This window comes from Lampetra planeri, chromosome 28 (genome assembly GCF_965212315.1).
Source record: "Lampetra planeri chromosome 28, kcLamPlan1.2.h2, whole genome shotgun sequence".
Classification (NCBI taxonomy): domain Eukaryota; kingdom Metazoa; phylum Chordata; class Hyperoartia; order Petromyzontiformes; family Petromyzontidae; genus Lampetra; species Lampetra planeri.
In genome coordinates this window covers 3,121,468-3,146,851 of record NC_136134.1, presented here as the reverse complement: position 1 = coordinate 3,146,851, position 25,384 = coordinate 3,121,468, and the positions used below count along the sequence as shown (strand labels likewise).

At 40.3% G+C, this 25,384-nt stretch overlaps 1 protein-coding gene across 1 annotated transcript in view; it reads left to right on the top strand.

Annotated features, from left to right (window-relative positions):
* Positions 1-25,384, top strand: part of LOC144728258 (uncharacterized) — a 316,355-nt gene that overhangs the window by 283,935 nt on the left and 7,036 nt on the right. Inside the window, exons 119-138 of the mRNA XM_078607566.1 lie at positions 235-455; positions 2,248-2,314; positions 3,506-3,679; positions 5,028-5,141; positions 5,540-5,803; positions 7,949-8,095; positions 8,261-8,448; positions 8,875-9,055; positions 10,604-10,729; positions 11,971-12,087; positions 12,256-12,346; positions 13,494-13,762; positions 14,667-14,783; positions 15,342-15,581; positions 16,183-16,422; positions 18,285-18,467; positions 18,681-18,769; positions 21,997-22,055; positions 23,586-23,758; positions 24,962-25,130. Of these exons, the coding sequence (XP_078463692.1) occupies positions 235-455; positions 2,248-2,314; positions 3,506-3,679; positions 5,028-5,141; positions 5,540-5,803; positions 7,949-8,095; positions 8,261-8,448; positions 8,875-9,055; positions 10,604-10,729; positions 11,971-12,087; positions 12,256-12,346; positions 13,494-13,762; positions 14,667-14,783; positions 15,342-15,581; positions 16,183-16,422; positions 18,285-18,467; positions 18,681-18,769; positions 21,997-22,055; positions 23,586-23,758; positions 24,962-25,130 (3,229 nt within the window). The remainder of the gene's footprint in view (positions 1-234; positions 456-2,247; positions 2,315-3,505; positions 3,680-5,027; positions 5,142-5,539; positions 5,804-7,948; positions 8,096-8,260; positions 8,449-8,874; positions 9,056-10,603; positions 10,730-11,970; positions 12,088-12,255; positions 12,347-13,493; positions 13,763-14,666; positions 14,784-15,341; positions 15,582-16,182; positions 16,423-18,284; positions 18,468-18,680; positions 18,770-21,996; positions 22,056-23,585; positions 23,759-24,961; positions 25,131-25,384) is intronic.

The following is a 25,384-nucleotide window of genomic DNA, read 5'->3' as shown; positions in this document are numbered from 1 at the left end:
AGGACAAAATAAAATATCGATTTGATCTTCATTATTACCCTTGACCTTTATATGGAAACCATGAAGAAGCGGTCCTGATGACGACCGCTTGCGTTGCGATCGAAATGTCGTAGTTTTTATGTTCTTTTTTGTTATTTTCTTTGAACCTATCAACGTGACTTCTTAGTTTTCATTATTTCGATACTGGCAAAAAGGTCCCATAGATATTAAACATTTTCTTTTGATTTTTTTCAGCAATTCTCATTGGCGACCCTCACATCACAACACTGGACAACGTCTCTTACACGTTTAACGGCCTTGGAGAGTACACAATCCTGGAAGTGTTTACAAACAATGTCATGAACTTCACCATGCAGGGTCGAACTGGAATTGCAAGCGCCAATGCGAGTGCCAATGTGACCACTAAAGCCACTTCATTCATAGCCATCGTAGCACAGCAGATCGGTGATGACAAGGTACGTACCAGGTGGTTGTTAAACGGTCTCGGGTGTAAATGGATGGCAGATTAATGTAGGGATTTGACTGCACAGAACACGCACTGTGCGAGGTATATTATCATATGGAAGCCAAGTTGCTATCGGTATTTAATTTTGTTATGTCGCAGTTCCGTGAGCAGTGCTTAAATTCAGCTGGGACCGTGGATTGCTGTTTCGGGATTTATCTCGGCATTCCACATCCATTCCCTCCTTATTTTGTCCTCATGATACAGCAGTGGTGTGTCTAGGATTATTACGGACAGGAGTACCTTGTACTGACCGTGCCCCATGATAATAATCCCGACTGCACACTAGCCTTAAAGTGTTACAGACATATTTAGTGAGAAATTAAGCCCCTGATCGCCGATGGTTTTGGGAGGCTTTCATCCAGCAGTGGATTGATCATAGCTGATGGTAATTAGTTAACATTGCATGTTAATTATCACATGTAAATGTGTACAATAGTTATCAGTTTGAATAATTTTGATTTTAAGCTTTCGCAACTGAAGTAAAGTCACGTAGGTAGAGAAAATATAAAATTAATAATATTAAAACACGACGTTTCGACCGCAACAAGCAGTCTTCATCAGAAAATATAGTGAGAGATCTGCCGCAGCAAGAGGTTATATAGGTTTGAGCTGTGTGCAACCCAAGGGTAAGTGGGTGGGGCTAGAGATGGATTTGCATGTACATGTAGAAGATTAGCATGTCAATGTCAGAGAACCGGGCACTAAAGCACCTCAAGGGCCACAGGATCTACGGCATTGGCAGCTGCGCTGTGAGAGGAAAGCGTGTAAAGGGCTATGGTGGCCGAGCCAGTGAGACATACAGCCCATGAAACAGCAAGAGCCATCGATACATCTAGGCTAAGGGAGCAAAAGCGGCCATGTTAGTGATACCCTAGCCTGTTAATGCAAGGGCATCCAACAGGGAAATACAACTCAGAGAGTCGGAGGGTAACAGCCAAACGACAGGCAGGATGGAAACATCACAGCACACACACACCAGGTTAGTCACGCTAATCTTCTACATTTACTTGCAAATCCATCTCTAGCCCCGCCCAATTACCCTTGGGTTGCACACAGCTCCAACCTCTATAACCTCTTGCTGCGGCAGATTCCTCACTATATTTCCTGATGACGACTGCTTGTGTTGCGGTCGAAACGTCGTGATTTATTATTTTTCATTTTATATTTTCTCTACCTACATGACTTTACCGAAAGAACCAAAGAGTTTGAGTAATTTTCTTAACTGATAATGGGCCACTAATGTACAATGTTGATGAAATATTTAGTCATGGGAACATTTTCTGAATCATTATTGAGAATTTAAATTAAACCAACACCTTATATTGCTGTATTTAGCTTTACCAGCTTTAAACAATCCACATTAGGTAGACAATTTATGTACATTTTCTGGGTTGTATAAATACAACATAATATTAATCGTTTGACATTGGTAGATTTGTTAGGATGTGTGCGAAGCAAATTATGTGGGCTCACATTATGGTCTGGATTCTATGTTCAAACTGTGCCCAGATAGAGCTGATGTAAAAATATAACCTTACAAATAAATATCGTTTGTTAAATTAAGCAACTGAAATACTTTGATTGAATAATGTGCTAAATTAATTCTAAAAGTATAATTATTTTCCTAAAATTATATTTTCAGAGGGATATATTTGAGAAATCTATATTTTTTGCAATGATTTTTGTATCCTATAGTCTTGTGAGATTGTTAAACCTTTTTAAAAATATGATTTGTTCGATAGGTTGAATGGATCCTGAAGAACACCAGCATTGTAATGTTAGTCAACGGTGCAGTTGTGGCTGTAAACGGTAACACTCATTTTAATATAATGCACTTACAGTTTTAGCATCTCTTTTGACAATACATTTCGATGCATGATCATAGCCAGTGATGTCTGAATATTCCCTATATAAGGATATATTGTGTCCTAAACATTTTTTTTTCATGAGCAACACTGACATTTTTGTTTCAACTAGGTGAAACTGAGTGGCTCAGGGTTCAGTGTAGGATGTTTTTGGTGACTTAGCCAGGTCAACAGTAACTACATAAAACAAAAATCCCACCACCGCATAAACATTTTCTTTCCACTTAATCTGATCGAAGTTCAAGCTCTGGGAGTTAAAGCATAAAACATGCATCAACTATCATTCTGCATGGGGAAAGTATAGCGCCTTCCAGTTTGTGTGGATAAAAGCAGTAACTGAAGAAAATATCACGTGTGGATCTGTGGTGTAAACTTCCACTGGTTGTTCTCCAACCATGGGGTGATGGGACACATGACAACAGTTCTGAATGGATCATTTAACTCGTAGCACAAGTGCACTGTTGGAATGTGAGTGGGTGGGGAGTGGGACAGGGAGGCAGAAGTTAAAAACAAATCAAACAAATTGGCTGACGAAATATATTTTTAAATTACAATAGTGACTGAGATGTGCAGTAGCTGTGTTTTTTTTTAAACACCTGTAAACAAATCCACAAATTAAGAAGTTAGCAAAATGTTAATGCACCATTGTGCCATATTACACATAATGTAAATTAGAAGTTGAACAATAACTGAAATAATTAATCGTATGTGTACAGGATTCGGAATGAGATTGATAGGATGAAAAGGAAGGATGAGCAAGGATGATGACGATTTTCTGCTGTAGACTTTGGTGTAGGATCAGCGCTAAACATGCATAATGATGAGGTTAATCAATGGAAGGTATCTTTACATTCTAACTATATTAGGTATGATATGTTGTTAATCATAATTGGTAAGTTCTCAGAAGGAAATCGAGCCTATTCTACAATAAACCGTCAATGACCAAATCACCCAACAATGGACCCAATCTCATCAGGTCTCAGAACCTAACAGAATTGAGCTTGGACAGTGGATGGGTCACCACTGGCCTGCACGGCGTGGGAAGGCCATTATCCAGCAGTACATGTGAAGTAATTTACACTGGTAGTGAACTGACACAACTAATCTCGGATGTTTTAAAATTTGAATTTCTCAGGTTCGTTAGGTTCGTATAGCAATGGAAACATAGCGATTAAGACGGGCCCAGCGAATGTGGCGGCCGTGTTCTCCTCGGGCATCTCTGTGAACGTGTCGGGGACTTCAGGAGCCCTCAACTTCATCACGCTACTGCCCGAGCGCTTTGCATCTGCCAAAACACAGGGCCTGCTGGGTGAGTTTGGCGGCTCGTTCACAATGAAGTAAATGTCGGCCAAGGGCAAGCAGATTTTAATTTAAACGTTCAGCTATTCCGTGGCATTTTCCGATCATGTTGTCACGTGTTGCTCGGCATGTTGTTCAACGATTCAATCCCCGTGCTGGGAGCTTCTTCAGATTCTGGGCGCTGCTTTCGGGAAGTGGGTGGAGCGAAAAATTCAGACATCATCGAAAAAAAACCACCACATTCCAAAAATACATCGCAGAGCTGTACAGCACAACTCTAATAAGTAATATTTAAAAATACTTTTTTTTTTTAATAAACAGCTTTAATGAAATGTACCGTAATGGCAGAACTCCACGACTCCAGGAAGTGGCCCTGAAGCTTGCCAAGACGTAAGGGACCGTGGTGATTTACAGCCAACGTCAGTTGAGCGTGGACAATTAGACCCAAGCCGAAACATAACATATAAAATGAATGTTTAAAAATATATATTTTTAATGATATAATATAGTATTGTCATCAGTATGACAAAAGTATACCAAGTTTGCAGTCGATACCACATTGGGAAGTGGGTTAAATTTTAGTTACAAGATTTGAGGATACGACAACAACATAGTGAGTTATTAGAAATCGTGTAAAAATAATGTTTACAAATAATTTTTTTTAATGATAGAATATAGTATTGTCATCAGTAAGACATACGTATACCAAGTTTTCAGTCGATACCACATTGGGAAGTGGGTTAAAATTGAGTTACTAGATTTGAGGATACGACAACAACTACAGAGTGAGTTACAGTAATAGGAAGCGTGTAATAATAAGTATAAATGTACACTTTATTACGTAACGTCATTCTAAACAGGATGTGGTATTTTCCTGGGCTATATATTCTCCTTCTGATGTTCAAAGCTGTCTGCAGAATGGGAATCCCAGGAAGCCACTCGCACAGGATTCACAAAGACGTGATATAAGTGCCAGTTTTGTTTTTTATAGTGCCCAAGGGGTCAATAAAAACCAAGTATCACCTTGTAAGAAGTGAATAGTGGTTTATCTTTGGATAAACTGGCCTCTACCTTCGCAATATTTTTGTGTTTAGTGTGTTGTCCTTCCCCCGCACCTCCGATTAGCACGGTTGGCTACGTACAGTGAAATAAATTCAACATACGTACAGAAACTAAAATGGAGAGCAGTTACTGTAAGGTTTATTATTGGTGTTATTTGGGTTGGGTCAGTGTGACCTCCACAGTGACATTCTGTAATTGGGGGCAAGTGGGAGATAACTTGGTAATGTTATCGATACATATTTTACTGTATATGCTTTTAACGTTTTTGTTCATTATGCGAACATAAATATTTACAGGTGTTTTCAACTATAATCCAGAAGATGATTTCACATTCAAGAATGGAACTGTGCTGCCATTTAATGGAGCAGATGTGCCTGCGGAGGCTAAATTGTATGATTTTGCAATTACATGTAAGTGGTGTGAAGAAGATCACTGTAAACATTTGCTTGAAGGGTTTAACATACACACTTTTGCATGCATTGATACATTAAATAGACGTCATCAACTGCAGTTTTAGTCATTATATAATTTCAGCCCTAGTACATTCATCGTTATTTGATAAATGTAATTACTGTATTTGTAATTTAAATGTTTCAAATGTTTTCACTACAGTTAAGCTACGAGTGTCATAATAATAGGACCACATAATGTGTTTTAATATCTGGAACTTTTATATGACTCAAATTAAAACGTTTAGCAATTAAATATGGCAATTGTTCCTAAAAATGTAAGAAAGTTTTGAGTGTATTAGACACGATAAAGATGGTACAAATAATGGATATTTATGCTGTGAAATATATCTTTACAGGGAAAACTGCAGCTAATGAAAGTCTGTTCACCTATAACACCAGTGCTGGGGAGAGCTGGGACACTTTTAACAACAACAGCTTCATGCCGGTGTTTTATGAAGACCTCATAAATCAGACATCTCCAGAACAACTGGCCAGTGTTAATGTTTCCTGCGGAGGCCAGAAGGACTGCATATTTGACGTTCTGAGTACAGGGAACACCAACTTTGGACTGGCCACACGGGACAGCTCTGGAGTCTACACATCATTGGGCAAAGTGCTACGTACGTCTTAACAAAATGTCTTTCTTAATCATAATTGATACCGCGTCTCCCACACAACACTCCTCTAGGCAGAAGAACACAGGTTTATTTGAGAAAGTTATTGAGTAAAGGATGTGATTGAAGACTAACTAGACTGTTCAAAAACATTCAGTATAGACCAGTGAGGATTCACAAGTGGTTCACAAGGGGTGTGGTAAGTGGTTCGCAAGATTGTTGCAGATATTACGATTTAGAGTAGATTTAATCTAGAAGAGTGTGTTATTGGTGCAAGGTGGTCCACGAAAAAAAGTCTGAGGGTTGAAATTATTTGGCTGCTAACACATTCCTATGGAGGGAGCTGGTAGGAACATTAGGTTGCTCGGTCAATGGCCAGGGTCAATGGCGGCGTGGTGTATTCCGCAAATATGCCCGACTGTGAGGGCGGGCACAAGCCGGCTTGAGTAGGTTAAACGTTGAGTTTTATAAGGGCACCACGGGGTGACCAGCCCCTCCCCTTCCCACCCAGCCCCTCCCTGCACGACGGACGGACACAATAATCCCCTGTGGGCTGGTGTAACCAGGAGGTTCCTACCAGTATAAATGTCCAAAATTATACGCCACTTTGTTGAGCTGTCATTTGAACACTAGGTTAATACCTCAGTGGGCTTTGCCTGGTAGGATGGGGATGGTTTAGTTGTATTTGTATGTGTTTTGGTAATTTGTTTTCCTTTCTTGTACTTTGCACTCCTATCGTGTTTTTGTACTGTTTGTTGTTGTAACATTCTTACCCGCCGCGACTGGACATCTCTGAAAAAGAGCTGTGTAGTTCATCGGATTCCTCAAGTATAGTAAATACACATTCTCATTCTGATATAGACAATATACATAACAAACGAGAATACATAGATTTGAAAATCTGAACTGGGTTAATTTTTTATTGTGGATTTTTGTAGATAAATATTGTGGCACAATTGAAGGCAATGCAACGCTTATGCTAATATCCATAAAACATATGCTTATATATACATATATATCGAAATATAAATAAATATACGCGTTATATTAATATATAAATTTCAAGTCGACACTGCCTCAAGTAGCCTTTATTAAATAGGCCAAAATACATTAACATGTGTATTTCTTGTGAGACTTTTTCAAAATTCCTTTTATTACCAGAAAGGAAAAATTATTTACGAGGTACACATTCAAGTGGGAAAAAGCCAACGGCATGAACATTTTTAAAAAATACATTGAAACAAACATGAAAGTGCAAAACATGTCAACATAGTGGATTACCTTCGACATGATAATCTTAATTTATTAACAAAGCAATGCTTTTTCCAGAATGGATGTCCGCGGATTCTTCCTGTGTCCTTTTGTTGGAAATTTTCGGTGTGGTATGCCGGGCTTGCATGTTGTTGTAATAAAAACATAATTACAAAACCAAAGCAATGTTTTAGCCTTGCAAATACTGTAAAAACGATAGGTACCACGATCCCTTACAGACAATAATTATTAAGATGTTAGTCACGGAGTCATCATTCTTTTAAAACATAAACGGTGTTTATCCTGGTAGGATGGGGATGGTTTCGTTGGATTTATCCTATGGATAAACTGGTGTGTGCTATGGAAATATGGAACTTCCACTACTGGCCAATGGATGACAATTTGCCACTTGCTGCAGGAGTTTGTGGTTTTAACCCCAGGGCTGACCAGGTTAATACTGCCAGTGGATTAACCGTAAACAAAACGCACACTGTCTGATTCACAGTGGATATTAAAGATCCAGTGTGTGCCAGCATCATGATCAAAATTAGCCACATGTAAAAAAAAGAATACCTGCAAAAATAGCAAGACCCTCCTGAAAACAACTCAGTGGTGCTTTCTTGGATAAACAGATGTAAACAAAACATGATAAAATAAAAAATCTGAATACAGTTATTTACAAAACGAAGATATGTAAAATGTTTACTTACCTCGTAGGGGTATGTGTGAATCATTAGCACCATGGAAAAACTATTGGCTTATTTATTAATAGTTATCACCAAAGCCAAAAAAACTAAAACGGGCTAAGACAAGTGCAATAGCTTGCTTCAAGCTTCATAAACAACACCAAACGACAGTGTTGCAGCATCTCAATCTTCGCCTGTGACTTTTTTTCTGCAGAAAATTTCCCTCCAAATATAACGAGCAGTGGACAAATTAATGCCATGGTTGGTGAAACAGTGTTGGTAAATATCAGCGCGGTGGACGTCAACAATGACAAAATTGAGTTCTCACTTGTAACCAATTCTTCGAACATCAACATTTCAGGTGAGTTCACGGTGTAAGAAACCCCACTTCCTTTTTTTCCTACCACCGGACAGGTGTGTAGTGCATTGGCTATGTCGCTGAAATTAAAATATACAACGCTATAAAATTCCGTCTACAAAGGCCCTTGATTTGTGCTCAACTGCTGCTGTTGGCGGGTTTCTGCAGCTGATGGCAAGTTGACGTGGAGCCCCAGAAGCTCAGAGCCAGTTTTTGGCGTGGTGAGCGCCAGCGACGGCAAGGCCTCCTCTGCGCTGCTGCTTACCCTCACATTGTGCAACTGCAGCGCGAACTCCACGTGCCTCTACAACCAGACCACCCTGAGCCTCAACAGCAGTGATGGATCCACTTTCCAGGTCAGTTAGGCAGTTCATCATGTTATAATTTTGGATTTCTATTTGATTTGAGATTGTTATTATATTGTAGAACATTGTGCTGTATTATAGCTAGCACCTGCAGTGACCACAGGGATCACCTAATTACATACAAAGTTTACAAATGGAAAATAATTAATCGATACTCACCCACATGGTTCTGTGCATGTACTGTTAGTGTGAGAATCGATTTTGATCACTGAATCGATGAACTGTTACACTGATGCATCATTGCACCTCTAATGTGCATGTACTCATAATGAGCTTATTTTTACATTGAAAGTTATCATACTCAAATATTCATTACGCTTGCAAGAGACAGAGAGAATCTGAGGGAGGAATCCTGCATTTGACAATTAGTCCATATATTTGTGTTCTAATGAGTATTTGTGAAATGTGTGTATGAAGGTTGCTGGCTGCAAGTGTAACCCGGGGTACACAGGGATGCAATGCACGGACAACTTCGATGCTTGTGCAGACAAACCATGTCATCCTGCTGTAACATGCTTCGACCAGCTTCCGCCCTCCGTGGATTTTAACTGTGGACCTTGCCCTACCGGACTCACAGCAAATGGATCCAAGTGTTATGGTGCGAACATTTGTTCACTGCCTGCAGCTGGGGGGTCTTGTTCAAAGCAGAGCTGTCACTGATCCCGACTTCTCGTTTTTCTTCCCGTGCATCTTAACGCTGCAGAGCCGTATGCCTCCACCTGTGCAGCGACTGCCGAATCCACCAATTCCTTACCCGCAGCTGCAGCTGAGACCCCCCTGCTCCACTACTTAATGACGCCTCGACTCAACCACTGCAACATTCTCCTCCATGGCCTCCCCCAAATCCCATTAGCAGACTTCTCGCCCACACCCATAAACGGGACCACATGCTCCCAATGCTTAATTACTTACAATGGCTCTCAGTCCAATCACGGGATTAATTTCAAAATCTCACTCAACCTCTTCAGGTTCCTTCTTGGACTCGCCCCCGTCTGCCTCTGACCTCTCATTTTACTCCACTCCCCTCCACACACTCTTTTTTTTTACCAGCCACCAATGTTTAGATGTGATGCCTCTGGTCAAACTTCTATCAGTGGGAAGGTCGCTCATTCTCCTCTGCTTGTCCCCATAGTCTTGAATTTCCTTCCCATATTCACCCGTAGTGTTGAATATATGTCCCTTTTGTTTTTACATAATTACTCAATGCCCAATAATACCCATAATTAGTGTATGGCATCTTGAGGTCCAGTTGCATTTATATGCGATATAAATTCCCATTGTATTGCATGGTATGGTGTTGACTTAGATTATTCTTTTTTAAAGCTGTCACAAACCTGCATTCCACCATGGAGAAGGGAAGTTTGGTGGATCACACAAATATTGCTAAACTCCCTTCCCTTTGGGGTGCACGTCGAGGTGCCATGCCCTGACTCACCAGGAGGTGGTAGAGCAAGTGTGGACCAATATCATCTGCCTCATCTGTTTGGGAGAGAGTGTTGTCTCCTCGCATGCGCGGGTTTTCTCCGAGCTCTCCGGTTTCCTCCCACGTGCATTAAAAATGCGTTAATTGGTTGAAAATATCTGAATATATTTTTAAACATCAATATAAAATACAGATCTCTGCTAAAAAGAGTCGTTGACTGTGTGGCTTCCTGGGTAAATAATAATATAAATTATGATTATTATGGATCATACTAACAATTTTAATTAATATTAACATTAATAACGATTATTATAATTATTATTCTTTGGGTCTTTCGGTAAAGTCACGTAGATAGGTTCAAGTAGTTTTTTGTTATTTTCTTTGAACCTATCTCCGTGACTTTACCGAAAGATCCAAAGAATATGAATTCCTGCAGTCACGAAAGCTTTAAGTAATTAATATATGTATTATTTATCCCTTGAGCAAAGGTGACTGCTGAGCTTAGAATTCCTTTGTTTTGAATATTTTCCAGGTCACCAACCTGGACAGACCCAGATTGAATTACGCCCAGATAGAATTATACAGTTCACGAAAATGACCTCACGACATAACATCAATTCATAATAACTATTTGGATAATGTTTACTTGAACTTGGTATAAAACAAAAGAGCACTAAGCTTCTGAGTAGCCCGTTGATCTGATCGCATGTGTTGTATTTCCAGACGTGGATGAGTGTATGACCGTGCCGCCTGTCTGCAATCAAACATGTACAAATGTGCTCGGCAGCTACAAATGCAGCTGCAACAGTGGCTACATCAATACCTCTGCAGATAGCTCCCAGTGCCAAGGTACCACATGTTGTGTTATGATACGAGGAGGGACACAACAAATTTAGCAAATGTATATATTTTTTAAAATTGTGTGTCTCATTTGTGGGGTGACGGTGTTTCCATCGAAAGTGATGCTGTCTGTGACAGAGCACCAAACTCATCATTTTAATGTGATATTTACAATTGGCATCTTATGACTTCATATGCTCATCTCCAGAATGATAAAATGGGTAGCACTTTTTGGAAAGTTAACGGTGACTGTTTTGAGAGAGATTAGTAATTTATGGTATTGACTTGAAGGCTGCAATAGAGATAAACAATCTTTCATATTTATTAGATTCACAGATTGGTGATTTATGTCACTTTCTAAATATTATCGCAGGTACAAGTAGAAAATGTAAAGAATAATTAGAGTAAGGAAAGTTCGATTTTTTGGAAATTTTATGAGAAAACAAAAGACTGAATATCATGTTTTGAATGTAAAAAATTATAGATACAAGAAGGCAGGGTAGCAAATTGTCCAATAGAATGCAACTGGGCGTATATAATGCAAAGTTCTTTAGTACATATCATGAACATGAGAGAGAGAAATATAGTACACATTCAATTAATTATGTTCATATTGCAAACATATCAGGTTTCAATTTTGAGACGTGGATGGGAGCAAGCACCAATTTATAATAATAATAATAAGAGTGATAATTGTTTTTTTTTACCCTTTTATCTGGCAACAAAACTGACACCGTTTTGTTGCCAGATAAAAGGGTAAAAAAAACAATTATCATATTTTTACTGGCAAATGAGGTACCAATGGTGTAAATGCTTACCCCGAGCTCTTATACTCTGATGGTGCATTGTCTTTGAGTTGTGCGCCTTTGGCGTCATCTGGTTCAACCCATGTGAGACTAGGCTCTAAGGAAAGCTGTCTCGGGTGTGGACCAATCAATTTCAAGGACAGTGCATACATTATCAGAGTTATGTTTTTTGTTTGCATTATGACTGTAGGTATTGTGGTCTATGCAAACATGACTCCTTGTAAAAAAAGGTGTCAGTTTTGTTGCCAGATAAAAGGGTAAAACAACAATTATATTTTTTACTGGCAAATGAGGTACCAATGGAATAATAAGAGTGTTTCCATGAATATACATAAAAATTTGTATATATGTCTGACTTTTGAAAATGCAGAAGAGGATCCCAGCTCAGGGAAGAAGAAGTAAATACATTCTTTACAATGTCTATTTGAATGTGTATTTTCACAGATGTTGACGAATGTATGAAGTTGATGTCCAACTGCAGCCAAAACTGTACCAACACCCCAGGAGGGTTTCAGTGTAGCTGTTACAGTGGATTTCACAGTGTGAATGGCGTGTGTAATCGTAAGTACACATTTTTTCATTTCCTAATAAAGTGTAAGAAAAACTCAAATTTATTCCACATATTCTCTGTCTGAACATATCATCTATGAACATAACAACTTTGTCTGAATATAAACTTTATTGTAATAATGCATTTTCTATTAAACATGTGTAATTTTTTCCTTCCAGCGGACACTGAATGTCAGGTGAACATCTGCAGTGTAAATGGGACCTGTTACATCGACAACTTAAATGCATCAGCCTGTAAATGCAACAACGGGTAGGTTTCTTCATTGTATGGTAGCCAAGGGTTTTCCAATTTGGCGCCGCGGTGGTGAGATGTTAACTCCCTCGCCTGCTATACAAGAGGTTGTGGGTTCGATCCTGATGCCTGCTGTATATTTGGAGTTTGCGTGTTCTTCCTGTGGTCGCGTGGATTTTTCTGCAGGTCCTCAAGTTTTTCCTTCCACATTTAGAATCAACATCACGCGTTTACAGTATTTTGCTGCTATAAATATCCACGTGATAAGTCACTTCAATGAGCTATCATTTGTGACCAGGTCGCTTCTGAAAAACAGCTATATTGCTCAGTGGGTCTTACCTGGTAAAATAAAAAAGTTTAGTTTAATTAGTTTAGTGTATTTACAAATATCAGGGGAAAGTACTGCATATGACAAAATTACCTGGATTGCACCAATGCTCAGAATCTAAGTCTGGAATAAGCCTGGATTGTACTTGGAGGGATGACTCTGTTGCAGGCAGCAGGAGGCATGCCGCCCTCTGTATTGTTGCACTGTGCTTCTACGATCCTGCATCTGTGCACGGTGCTCTAATCCAATGCATAGAAATGCATTAGATTATTAATGTTATTGGATGGAGCAGGTTAATCTCTACACAGCATTATAGCTGAGTTGTCACTTCTGCTTGTACAGCTGCCAATTATTGGTACAGGAATGATATAAACATTCTACCTTTTTGTTTATATATATTCAGAATGTTGAGGATAAAAAAAAAATTTGACCTTGATAAATCAATATCACATCTTCATATTATCTGATCAGGTCTTTTGTTATGTTGAGTTATAATTCACGCGCTCATGAAACGTTGAATAACATCTGAACAGTCTACTCCAGTTGGGAAAAAATACATAAGTTGTGGAACATGTATTTTGCATTTTTACGTTCCTGTTGTCATGCATCTACTATTCACGATGGTATTTTCTTAAAGCTTAGCATGAAGGTAGTCAGATTATTTTTTTTAAAGGTGAGAGGTCCTTCGCAAAGGAGATGTAATGTAAAAAATACTAAATTAAACACTCTTGTTACCTGGACACTCAAATCATGGGTGCAAATACACTCTATTGCGATTGTGGTACTCCTATCAGTTGGTGCAGAGATTTCATCATAGTGCATCGATTGACGTTTCAGTTACATCCTGAATGACACGAGCAGAACGGAGTGCATCAACAAGAACGAGTGCATCTCATCCTCACCTTGCGACCCCACATATGGGACGTGCAGTGACACAGTGGGCAGCTTTGTGTGTGGCTGCGTGGCTGGGTACATGATCGGCAGCGACGGTCGCACCTGCCAGGATATCAACGAGTGTCAGAATGGAAACGCCAACTGCAAGACTAATTCGTCATGTCAGAACATCCAAGGGTCCTTCAAATGCGCATGCGATATTGGATTCCAAAGTGAGTGGGGGTTGTGTGCCTATCCTCCAACGCGTGCGCATTTTTGTGGTTGCACCGCGTGTTTTGTTCGGCGTCCGTGTCCCGACGTTTTGCTCTGTGCGCCGGGAGCTTCTTTGAAGAAGCTCCCAGCATGCACAGCGAAACATCGCCGAGTGTCAGGTTGGAAACAGCAGCTGCAGGTACATTTTCAGCTAAGGCCCTTACGACTCTACTTTTAGCAGTGGATATCAATGTTAAACACGTATGCTTTTGCGACCAATATCCATAATATAGGATTTTTTTTGGGTTGGATCGCGTAAATATGCATGTGTCGTAAAACCCACCACCACCCGACACAGCCAATTAGTATGGTTTGTCACGTAAATAGAGTATGCCATGTTGTGGATTTGCTATCCAACACACCGGTGTGCTGTACGAGTAAGGAATTGGCATGTTCTGTTTACGTGACAAACCTTACTAATTGGCTGTGTCGGGTAGTGGTGGGTTTAACGACATTTATATTACCGCGATCTAACCCAAAAAAAAAACTATTATGGAGGATATCAATGTGCGTACTGGATGAGTAACAATGTAGCCAGTTGAATCAAAGCTTCACAAACGACCAGAATGCTTATGAGGTTTAATTAATCGCATCTCTCATACGTTTAAAATGAAATAAACTCTACGGGATAGTATAATTTTACGGTATATTCGCTTTTCTCATGATTACAATTATGTTCAGTACTTAATAATTCTGTATATAGATTGTAAGAATAATGGCCACTTTAGCTTTTGCATTGATGTCGAATAGCATTAGAGAGTTGTGCGGCACATTGCTGGTCCATTGTTCCCTAAATATATTCTAAATGGCACTTGCGGACCAATGTTTGTTTATTTATTTTGTGTGTATGTCTTTTTGTTTTAGTGAACGGAACAGAATGTGTGGACATAGATGAGTGCAAAACCACAAACAACTGCACTGGAAACTCTGTGTGTGAGAACACTGTGGGCTTCTACCTCTGCTGCTACCCTGGTTATAAAAGTAAATTGCAAAGATCTCGTGGCATTCCATACATACCCGCTATTATGGTTCTTCCCATTTAGGAGCTAGTACCTAAAAGAAAATGTTGTCTATAATACCCAGCCTCAGCCTTTTTTCAGTATTTTACGAGACAACAATAATTTAGCACATTTAGTAGTTGCGACATTCTTATAACACAAATGAATCACGTAGGCGTTGTGTTTCACAGAAACAGGCTGCAGTAGTTTCACAGGAAGCGGCTATTTTGCTATTCATAATTACAATTGAATAAATTTGCAGATACTTTTTTTTATTTGGACCACTATGCCAATACATCAGGGACTATTCCTTTAAAATTACATTACAAGATATATTAATGTCCACTCTGAAGAGGACAGTGTGTAGTGTACTGTTACTGCACCTGCAGTATTAACCAGGGTGGCGTGCGGAGAATAAACCGTGAAACGCCGCAATCAGCGGCAAACCCGCTACCGTTGGGCCATGTCGCTGGCCCAGATGATTTTTTTTCTTTAAAGTGTACATGTGCGCAGAGTGTAATATACCTGCTTAACTTTACAGGCAATGGAATTTCTTGTGAGGACGAGGATGAATGCTCCATGGGCAAGCATAATTGTACTGTGCAGCAGACCTGCATCAATACCGTTGGATCATACAATTGCCAGTGCAATCAGGGATACCAGCAAACTGGATCAACTTGTGTTGACATCAATGAGTGCGATACGACCAAGTGCCCTCCACTCGCCAAATGCACAAACACTCCTGGCTCATACACATGTCTTTGCCCAAGCAACTACTACAGTAAGTTCATTCATGTCCATTCCACGGACACTCACACGAAGCAAACATATGATAGCGTACCCATTTATTTATATACAGGGTGCTTAAAAAAATATGATCACTTATATAGGACTATCGTTTTTAATGGGAAAGAACGAATAATACACTGTAACATGATAACAAATGTATGTTAATAGCTTCAAAAAGTCAAAGAGTCTCCATTTGTTCGCCATCATTGTCAACACGTGCCTGGAATCTTCTCCAGGTGGTCTCCAGAGCCCGGAGGCACTTTTCTCGTGGTATTGTTGCAAATTCTCAAAAGTGTTAACATCTTTTTGAAGCACCCTGTACAACAAGTCTACATCATCGTAATTAAATTATGTGCGCGCCTAAAAGAGACTAACGAATATATAATAGAAACTCATACATTTGTGTTAATCATTTTTCTTTAGTTATATTTACTTTTTATATATGTGCACAGGATTGACAACAGTATATGTTTAACATAGAAATGAATCAGCGGCAAACCCGCTACCGTTGGGCCATGTCGCTGGCCCAGATGATTTTTTTTCTTTAAAGTGTACATGTGCGCAGAGTGTAATATACCTGCTTAACTTTACAGGCAATGGAATTTCTTGTGAGGACGAGGATGAATGCTCCATGGGCAAGCATAATTGTACTGTGCAGCAGACCTGCATCAATACCGTTGGATCATACAATTGCCAGTGCAATCAGGGATACCAGCAAACTGGATCAACTTGTGTTGACATCAATGAGTGCGATACGACCAAGTGCCCTCCACTCGCCAAATGCACAAACACTCCTGGCTCATACACATGTCTTTGCCCAAGCAACTACTACAGTAAGTTCATTCATGTCCATTCCACGGACACTCACACGAAGCAAACATATGATAGCGTACCCATTTATTTATATACAGGGTGCTTAAAAAAATATGATCACTTATATAGGACTATCGTTTTTAATGGGAAAGAACGAATAATACACTGTAACATGATAACAAATGTATGTTAATAGCTTCAAAAAGTCAAAGAGTCTCCATTTGTTCGCCATCATTGTCAACACGTGCCTGGAATCTTCTCCAGGTGGTCTCCAGAGCCCGGAGGCACTTTTCTCGTGGTATTGTTGCAAATTCTCAAAAGTGTTAACATCTTTTTGAAGCACCCTGTACAACAAGTCTACATCATCGTAATTAAATTATGTGCGCGCCTAAAAGAGACTAACGAATATATAATAGAAACTCATACATTTGTGTTAATCATTTTTCTTTAGTTATATTTACTTTTTATATATGTGCACAGGATTGACAACAGTATATGTTTAACATAGAAATGAAAACGAGTAGAAAACTATCCATTTCGCTCGAAAAATTACGTAATATTTGCTGAAAAGGGAGTTATTAACTGTATAATTGTATTTAAATATGTATTATCTGAGTTATAAGAACTCCATTAAGGTTATAAAGCAGTGGCCATTAAAATCATGGTGAAGTTGAGAGGTAAATTGTTTTCCCATACAACGCATCATCAGGTGGCATTCACCTCCACTGGCCACACCTGGTGAGTATAGTTAAAATCGTAATCTAACAGCCCTAAATACATTAGATGGTCTTGCAATTGGAGAGGTAAACAGATATATTACAGCCAGGTAACCAATATGTTACTGGTGGTATAATTGCTGTATGACAATTGATTTGAAGAATTACAGACCCAATTGTCTTCTGCCACGTGTTTTTGTATTGTTCGTGAAGTTCATACATTGGTATCCATGTAATGAACGACTTAGATGCCGACAAAAAAACATGTGAGTATGCTGGATTTAGAAAATGTATCTTTCTACCAACGACCACATAAATTAAATTGGAGGATAAAAACAAATAAACACATTTAAGATACCAGATGGGCCTGGCTTTTGTAGATTACGAAAAAACATTTGATCCTGTAAACATAACTGCAGTCACCCATGCTCCCAACAAACCAAGGCCCTACAACTTAACATGGAGGTCGTTCTCTGACACAGTAAGATGGACTGCGAGCTTCAGTGTTCCAAATAGGTCTCGTGACATAACACTGAGAGCACAGACTAATTCGGAATAAAGTAAAGCGATATCTTCCTCTGCCACTTTAAAAGGAGACTGAAGTATCATTACTTTTGGCACCAATGCCAGTTTTGTTGCGTTTTAATAACTTGCTTGGTCTCCCTAAACCACAACACTTACTGTACCACGGATGCATTTTGCTTATTGGACGATTAGATGAAACACGTGGGTATGCCAGGAGGATTACCGTAGCAATTTCGGGAGACCTAGACGTGAGCTCTTACTAGCACTTGCCAGGCTATTCCATTTATAGCGTGGCACGTGAGGGCAGACGAAGCCTTTAAGTTTTAATTAACAATGTTTTAACCTAATTTTATCCAAATTCCTCTCCTTGGTTCTGCATTGCCAGCTGTACCAAAGGGTTGTGTGGTTATATATATTTATAACATCTTGCTGTTATTTTGGCTGTGGAAAATAGATACATATAAAATGTGTTAATATTCCGTCATCGATTCACCAATGTAGAACATAGTGCAGAAATGTATTGCAGCGACAGGTTTCGTTCTGATGTAAAAGTATGATTTTGGCAGTCAAAAATGTGGCTTTCAAACCAGTGAACATTCAAACAATATAACGAGAGAGAATGTATATGTTCTATTAAACAGATAATGGCAAGCAGTGTGTGGCAACAAGTTGCGCGCAGACCACATGCACTACTGAGTACTGCAGTAATGGAGGAACTTGCTTCAATAATCTGAATTGCACTGCCACATGTGCTTGTTTGCCTGGCCACACGGGTGACAAATGCCAGTATGGTCTTGACATTGTCAGTTCATACATCGACACAGGTAATAACATGTATTAAACTATTACCACGAAACAAATTCTTAAACATTTGTTTTCATAAAATAAGTACATTTCACGTTTTATCAAAAGTATACGTATCAAAAATGTTTCTTCGTGTATTACGCAGGCAATTATGATCTTTAAATAGTAAAATGTGTTGCTCATCTTATCCGAAAATAACAAATGTCTTTCGTGTTGCACATTGTATTCAACAGACTTGCACGTGACATACTCGCTGTTCATATATGCATCATTTGGCACTGAGACTAATAAAACAATTATAAGGGACAACTCTTCATCAGCGGTACGTTTTATGTATATATATATACATTTTTTTGTATATAATGTATATTTAAATTATTATACTGGTAGGAACCTCATGGTTACACCAGCCCACAGGGGATTATTGTGTCCGTCCGTCGTGCAGGGATGGGCTGGGTGGGGAGGGGAAGGTGGAGAGGGGCTGGGTGGGGAGGGGCTGGGTGTGGAGGGTGGGGAGGGGCTGGGTGGGGAGGGTGGGGAGGGGCTGGGTGGGGGTGAGGCTGGGTGGGGAGGGGTGGGGCTGGGTGTGGAGGGGCTGGTCACCCCGTGGTGCCCTTATAAAACTCAACGTTTAACCTACTCACGCCGGCTTGTGCCCGCCCTCACAGTCGGGCATATTTGCGGAATACACCACGCCGCCGTTTACCCTGGCCATTAACCGAGCAACCCAACGTTCCTACCAGCTCCCTCTGCAGGAATGTGTTTCTGGCATTAAAAACTGTATGATGAATGCTGTTCTGTGGCTTATTTAGGAAATGTGGTGTAGCGGGAATCAAGCTGGACATCTGTGGAAAAGAGCTTTATGGCTCATTGTATTCCACCAGGATAAATAAAGATTCAGATTCTGATGCTGCGCTATGAATCCAGTGACCCGAGTTCGATTCCCACTCACGGCCAACACCAGTGACAATTATCTGAACTAGTCTTGGGCCTTCCCTATGTTGACTTAGGGGCCGTCCATAAATGACGTCACGCACCTAGGGGGGGGGGTCAGACATTTGTGACGATGTGTGACGAGGGTGGGGGGGGAGTTTGAGAAATGTGAGGTCACATCAAAATGCGCAACTTTAAATAAATATAGACAACATGTTCCACTTAATTAAATAGACTTTTTAATAAATGTTTTCTCCTACAACATCAGAGTGCAGCACCACATTAAATACACACTACAATGACAATAGTCTTCTTGGTTCTTTCGGTAAAGTCACGTAGAAGGGAAATAATAAAATAATATAAATTAAACATAATAAAATACAATTCTCACGACGTTTCGGCCACAACGCAAGCAGCCGTCCTCAGGTGAATAACAAGGTATGTCGGAAAGACAGCGTCTGAATGAACACCACCAAGCTTGGCAGCGTATATTTAAGCTGGGTTGGAGGGGGAAGAGCGCCTTGACAATGGAATTTGCATATCAAGAGGAATTTAGCATATTTATGGCAAATGCAGATATGGGATTAGTCAATACTTGTGGAATGCGTAGGAGGTGGGGGGGGTCTCAAAGTCATGTTATGCCCGTGCATTATGTAGGATTAGCAGCAACAAAGGGAGGAGGTAGGGTTTTTATGTGGTGGTTTGGTTGCTGCAGCTCCTTACTATTAAATTCCTTCCCTTTATTACTGCTAACCCTACCTCCTCCCTTTGTTGCTGCTAATCCTACATAATGCACGGGCATAATATGACTTTGAAACATCCCCCCCCACCTCCTACGCATTCCACAAGTAGTGACTAATCCCATATTTGCATTTTCCATAAATATGCTAAATTCATCTTGATATGCAAATTCCTTTGTCAAAGCGCCCTTCCCCCTCTAACCCAGCTTAAATATACGCTGCCAAGCTTGGTGGTGTTCATTCAGACGCTGTCTTTCCGACAGACCTGTTCTTCACCTGAGGACGGCTGCTTGCGTTGTGGCCGAAACGTCCTGAGAATTGTATTTTATTATGTTTTATTTTTATTATTTTATTATTTCCCTTATATGTGACTTTACCGAAAGAACCAAGAAGATGAATCCCTGCAGTCACGAAAGCTTTAAATCGAAATGACAATAGTTTAAAGCGATTTGAAGCATGTTTTATTTTCAAAATGGAAATATGGTTTTGGGGGGGGGGGGGGGCAGAGCTTTGTAACGTCATATTTGAGGGGGGGGTCTGACTTTTTGTGACGCCGTGTGACGAGGGGGGGGGGGGGTAAAAAATCGTACAAAATTGCATGACGTCATTTATGGACGGCCCTTTAGCCCCAAACGAGTATCTGGTGCGATGTGTAAACATCTCCAATGGGGAGAGAAAGGCAGCCGGGCATGATGCTGGCCACCCCACCCCATCGTGTGCTGTGCCGGCCTTCATAGGTACTTGCTAGCAGAACTGGCCCCAACAGTCTTTTAAGGCTATACACGGGGGATCTCTGTCTTTGTGGATTATTTAGCATAATGTGACCATACATGGTAAACCTTAGACCCAATTTTTTATTCTCACAATTGTATTTCATATGTTAAGACATGTTTACATTTCCATTTGGAATGCTTGTGGATATCAGTACACTACATTGTGTCAAAGAAAGGCCCTGGAATATTATTTCACGAAACTACACCTGGAGTCGCGTTGTAGTTTATATGCCAAGTAAAGAGTTCCTCACATGTCCAACAAGTCTGTTTTGGGTTTTCAAGAGCTGAATAGGGACACATTTTCAGTGAGGAAATTAATGTAACGTGATAATTTTCGTGCAGTCATTATTGGTGACGCGACTGAGGTCATAAAACTCATTACATTTGAACGAGTTTAATTTTGGGTTGCTACATGGATTCAAACCCAGGGCTTCAGCAGTATCAGCTTACTGCTCTAACACAGTGTCATCCTCCTGGCCTTGGATAACTAGTTTCCTCAATTGATATCATGCTTATTTACAGAAGATAATATAACTTGGCATTTCCCCACAGAGATTACCAACCGTGAAAGCTTAACATATATCCATAACACCTGTGGCACTGCATATTCTGACGTTAGAATAAATGCAAATATACAGGGCGATCCATTTGTAGATACCCCACCGATTTATTCATGACCATTGGTGTCATGCGGTACGCAATTGGTTACAGGAGATGTTCGTGAGTTGGATTGACGGTCATGGAACGGGTGCATTGGCCCCACGTTCACCTGACCGTAGCCCCCCCCCCGTGGGGATCCCGTCAAAGACCGGCATGTGTAGGGCAACGAAGCAGTGAAATATCGAACACCTGAGCTCACACGTGGGGCATCGTTGAATGCCGTAAGCAAATCAGACCGGCTATGTTGGACAAAGCATATCAGGAGAGTGTTAAATTATTGAATAGGTACACCATTTGAGATTGATGGGAGACGTGTAGAGGAGACTTTTAAATAAAGGCAAAATTATCTGTAATTTTCCCTATCAGTGGGGGTATCTGTGCATCGATAACCCCGTATTGTTATTACATTGAATGTTAACTTGATGTTGTTTTGTTTCAAACAGGTTATAGCAAAGTTGATGGTATCTAAAATCTACTACGACTTCAAAGTGAACGCTATGAGGTTGGTTAGCCAACCACCGCCGACTAAGTGGCCCACCAATAGACATGAGCACAGACAGTACAGAGCATCACTCAGCTCAGTCGGACAAAATCACGTGACTGGAATGTGTACGAGGGAAAACATATCCAACACACAATCTTCGTCATTTGATAGTGCTTTATAACGGAAGAATTACATAGTACAAATTGGAATAATAGTAATAACACAGAACTCCCTTTATCCGTAGTGATATGGAGCACCATTATCGCAGATTCTATTATCTGCAGGGTTATTCGCGATTTTACTGTGGGGTAAAAAATCACAGATAACCTGCGGATAATAGGTATCATTTACCATGCGATGAATCTTATTCGCGAAAAGAATTGTAACAGGAGTCAGTAACACGCAGCGTAGGGCCTTTGATGCATGTCTGTCTCCACGTGAGCAACACGGACTGGGATACAGAGACACACACTTAGATGCGTACAGAGACAGAGACCCACGAAGGTGTGTTACACTTCACGAGTCTCTCAACTCGTGTGCTGTAGGTGTCAAAGGTTAGCGATGTGCCCTGCCCAAACCTCTCTTTCGCTCTCTCTGTTCGTCTGTCTTTGTCTCTTTATCTTTGTTCGGCATGTATCCATTTCTCTTTGTGTGTGCGTCTTCGTGCATATGTGTATCTGTGTGTGTCTCCCGATCTGTTTTATGCATCTCCGCGTTTGTTTCCGTCACCTGGTGTCTCCATGTGTCTCTGTGTGCATCTCTCTGTGGGCTGTGTTTATCCTGGTCTTTGTGTCTGCGTATTTCTTTGTCTGTCTCCATGTCTCTGTGTCTGCAAATGTCCCCATGTCTCACTGTCTCTGTATGTGTATCTCCACACTTATGTGTGTGGGGTATCTTTGTCTTATGTGTCTCTCCTTGTCTCTGTGTGTCTGTGTCGCTCTGTCTGTTTTCTCGTCTGCCTCTGTGTCTGTCTGTGTCCCTCCGTGTCTCTCCTTATCTGTGTCTATATTTGCGTATCTGTGTTTCGCTTTCAGTGTCTCTGGCTGTGTGTGTCTCTCTTGTTTTTGCGAGGCTAATCGTGTCTGTATTGTCTCGTGATCAAAGCGAGTGCCGCCCGGCCCGCAGATAACCGACGGATAACATGAGTAATTTATTGGGCGACCGCTATCCACAAGGCGTGGATAAAAAGATGCTGTTCCACGAAGATATATTGAAAATGTCACAGATTATCATGGATAATAGGAAGCATAGAGTCTGCAGGAGTCGCTGATAATAGGCCCACGAATCAGAGGAGTTATTCTGTATGAGAAAAAAATAGGTTGATATGCCAATTAAAATAAATACTTTAGAAATGTATACAGAAAGCAATCTAAACGTATTTGAAAAAGCAATGTGAGGACATTTAAAAGGGATTGTTGTGTCTGTCAGGTGGATAAGTCTAATAGTGTCATACGGATTTGTAAATTTGCTGTAGGAATAATACTAGTTTATGTGAAGTGTTTATGAGTAAAAATGATCTCTTTAACATGTTATTTGTGTTCCTTTCAGTACCGCACAACCATTTATCCTGAACTGCACTGCTCGTTTTAACTACACAACAAACCAGGATGTGATTTCCATATACGATGGGACTCTAAATTCAACGATTAATAACATCAACTATGCCACGCGTGCTGCACTACAAAACCTGACACTGCTAAATTCAACAATGTCTAATCCACGTATGTGTACACATCATGAAGTGCTTTGTCCATAGACAGGTCCAAGGCACACTTCTCTCCTTCACGTGCCCGTCTTCTGCTGCCCTCTGCATCTGTCCATTCGTCTTTGCTGAACATCGTCTGTCTTGGCCGTTTGTTTTCTCCCTTCTTTTGGTCTTGTCCTAAATAATATTTCCCTCATCTTAAAGGAATTCACATAGCACCTTAACCTAGGCGATTTACAACGAATTAACAATGGTACATGTTAATGTAATTGTGGCGAGGTCAATGCAATAGGTGAGAGGAAGCAATGGGGGCAAATCTGTGACGTGTGAATTCGGTGAAAGCGAAATTGATAACAGTAAATTATTATGAATGGATTGAATGCATGGGGAATGAGTGAAAGCCATATAATGAGAATATGAAGAGGAAAAAGTAACGGTGGCGTTTATGAGTGGGAGATTAAGGGGTCGTGTAGTGACCAAGGGAAAATAAGTGAGTTTTGAGTGCGGAACGGAAACTAGTGAGCGAAGGTGATTGCTTAATGTGGAGGGGAAGTTGTTCCAGTGAAGAGGGGGGCGAGAAGAGAGAGTGAAAGCGTAATTGAGCACAGGGAGAAGGAGGAACATAGAGAGAGACAGCACATAATGAGAACGTAGATGACGAGAAGGCACATAGAAAGATACAAGCGTGGAAAGATGCGGTGGGGCGAGGTCACGAAGGGATTTGTCGACCAGGGTGAGGAATTTGAACAGGCATCTCCTTCGGCTCATTCTATCTCACTATTGCACCCCCTAATGACCTTCTGCCATCAAGCTGTTCTGACCATCACCTGCCCAATCCGGGTTGTCCTCTTCCTTTCCCGAATCGATTGAATGAGTTCACATTCTTCCCCCACCTGACGAAGCACTTCTTTGTTCCTTGTTTTTCTTTCCCTCCTACTTAACTCACCTCCAATGAGCACGGTCGGCTATGTACGGTGCAAAAGATGTTCACCTTGCGTACAATTTCATCTATAGCGTGAGATATTTTTTTTTTAAGTATACGTTTCTTTGAAACTGAAAATGCGTTTAACAGTCTTTGTTAACATTTCGCAGTACTATTAATGTAAAAGGATTAACATTATATGTTATATTCACATACATTAATCAGTTATACATAAAGTTACCATATAATATGCACTATGTATTTAAACTTTAATGCTCAATTTTCATTTTTATTCAGTTTCCAAGGATGACCTCCTTAACTACACAGTATGCAGTACAAATATGCCTGGATACAAAGCTGTGTGGAATGGCACATACAACATCGTATGCAGGTCTCCCTGTGTGAACTCAAATTTGTGTAACAATGGAGGAACATGTTTGCCCTCGAACACTGGGCCTGTGTGCATGTAAGTTCACATCACTTACACTTACGTAAAATTTGAGTTTTTTTTCTTTGAATTTATTTTCACGTATTTTATTGTTAATCCTCTTATAGCGAGTCAGGCTCAGGATAATTATTGAAGCCTTGCTATGTGTTTCCACTGCATAACAGCCTCATGTCTTTTTATTATAAGCACGGGGAAAACCCCCGCAGAACCCACACCCTGCCATCTAACTCAGATGCACCACAGTCTCACCGGACACCAACTAATACATGTAT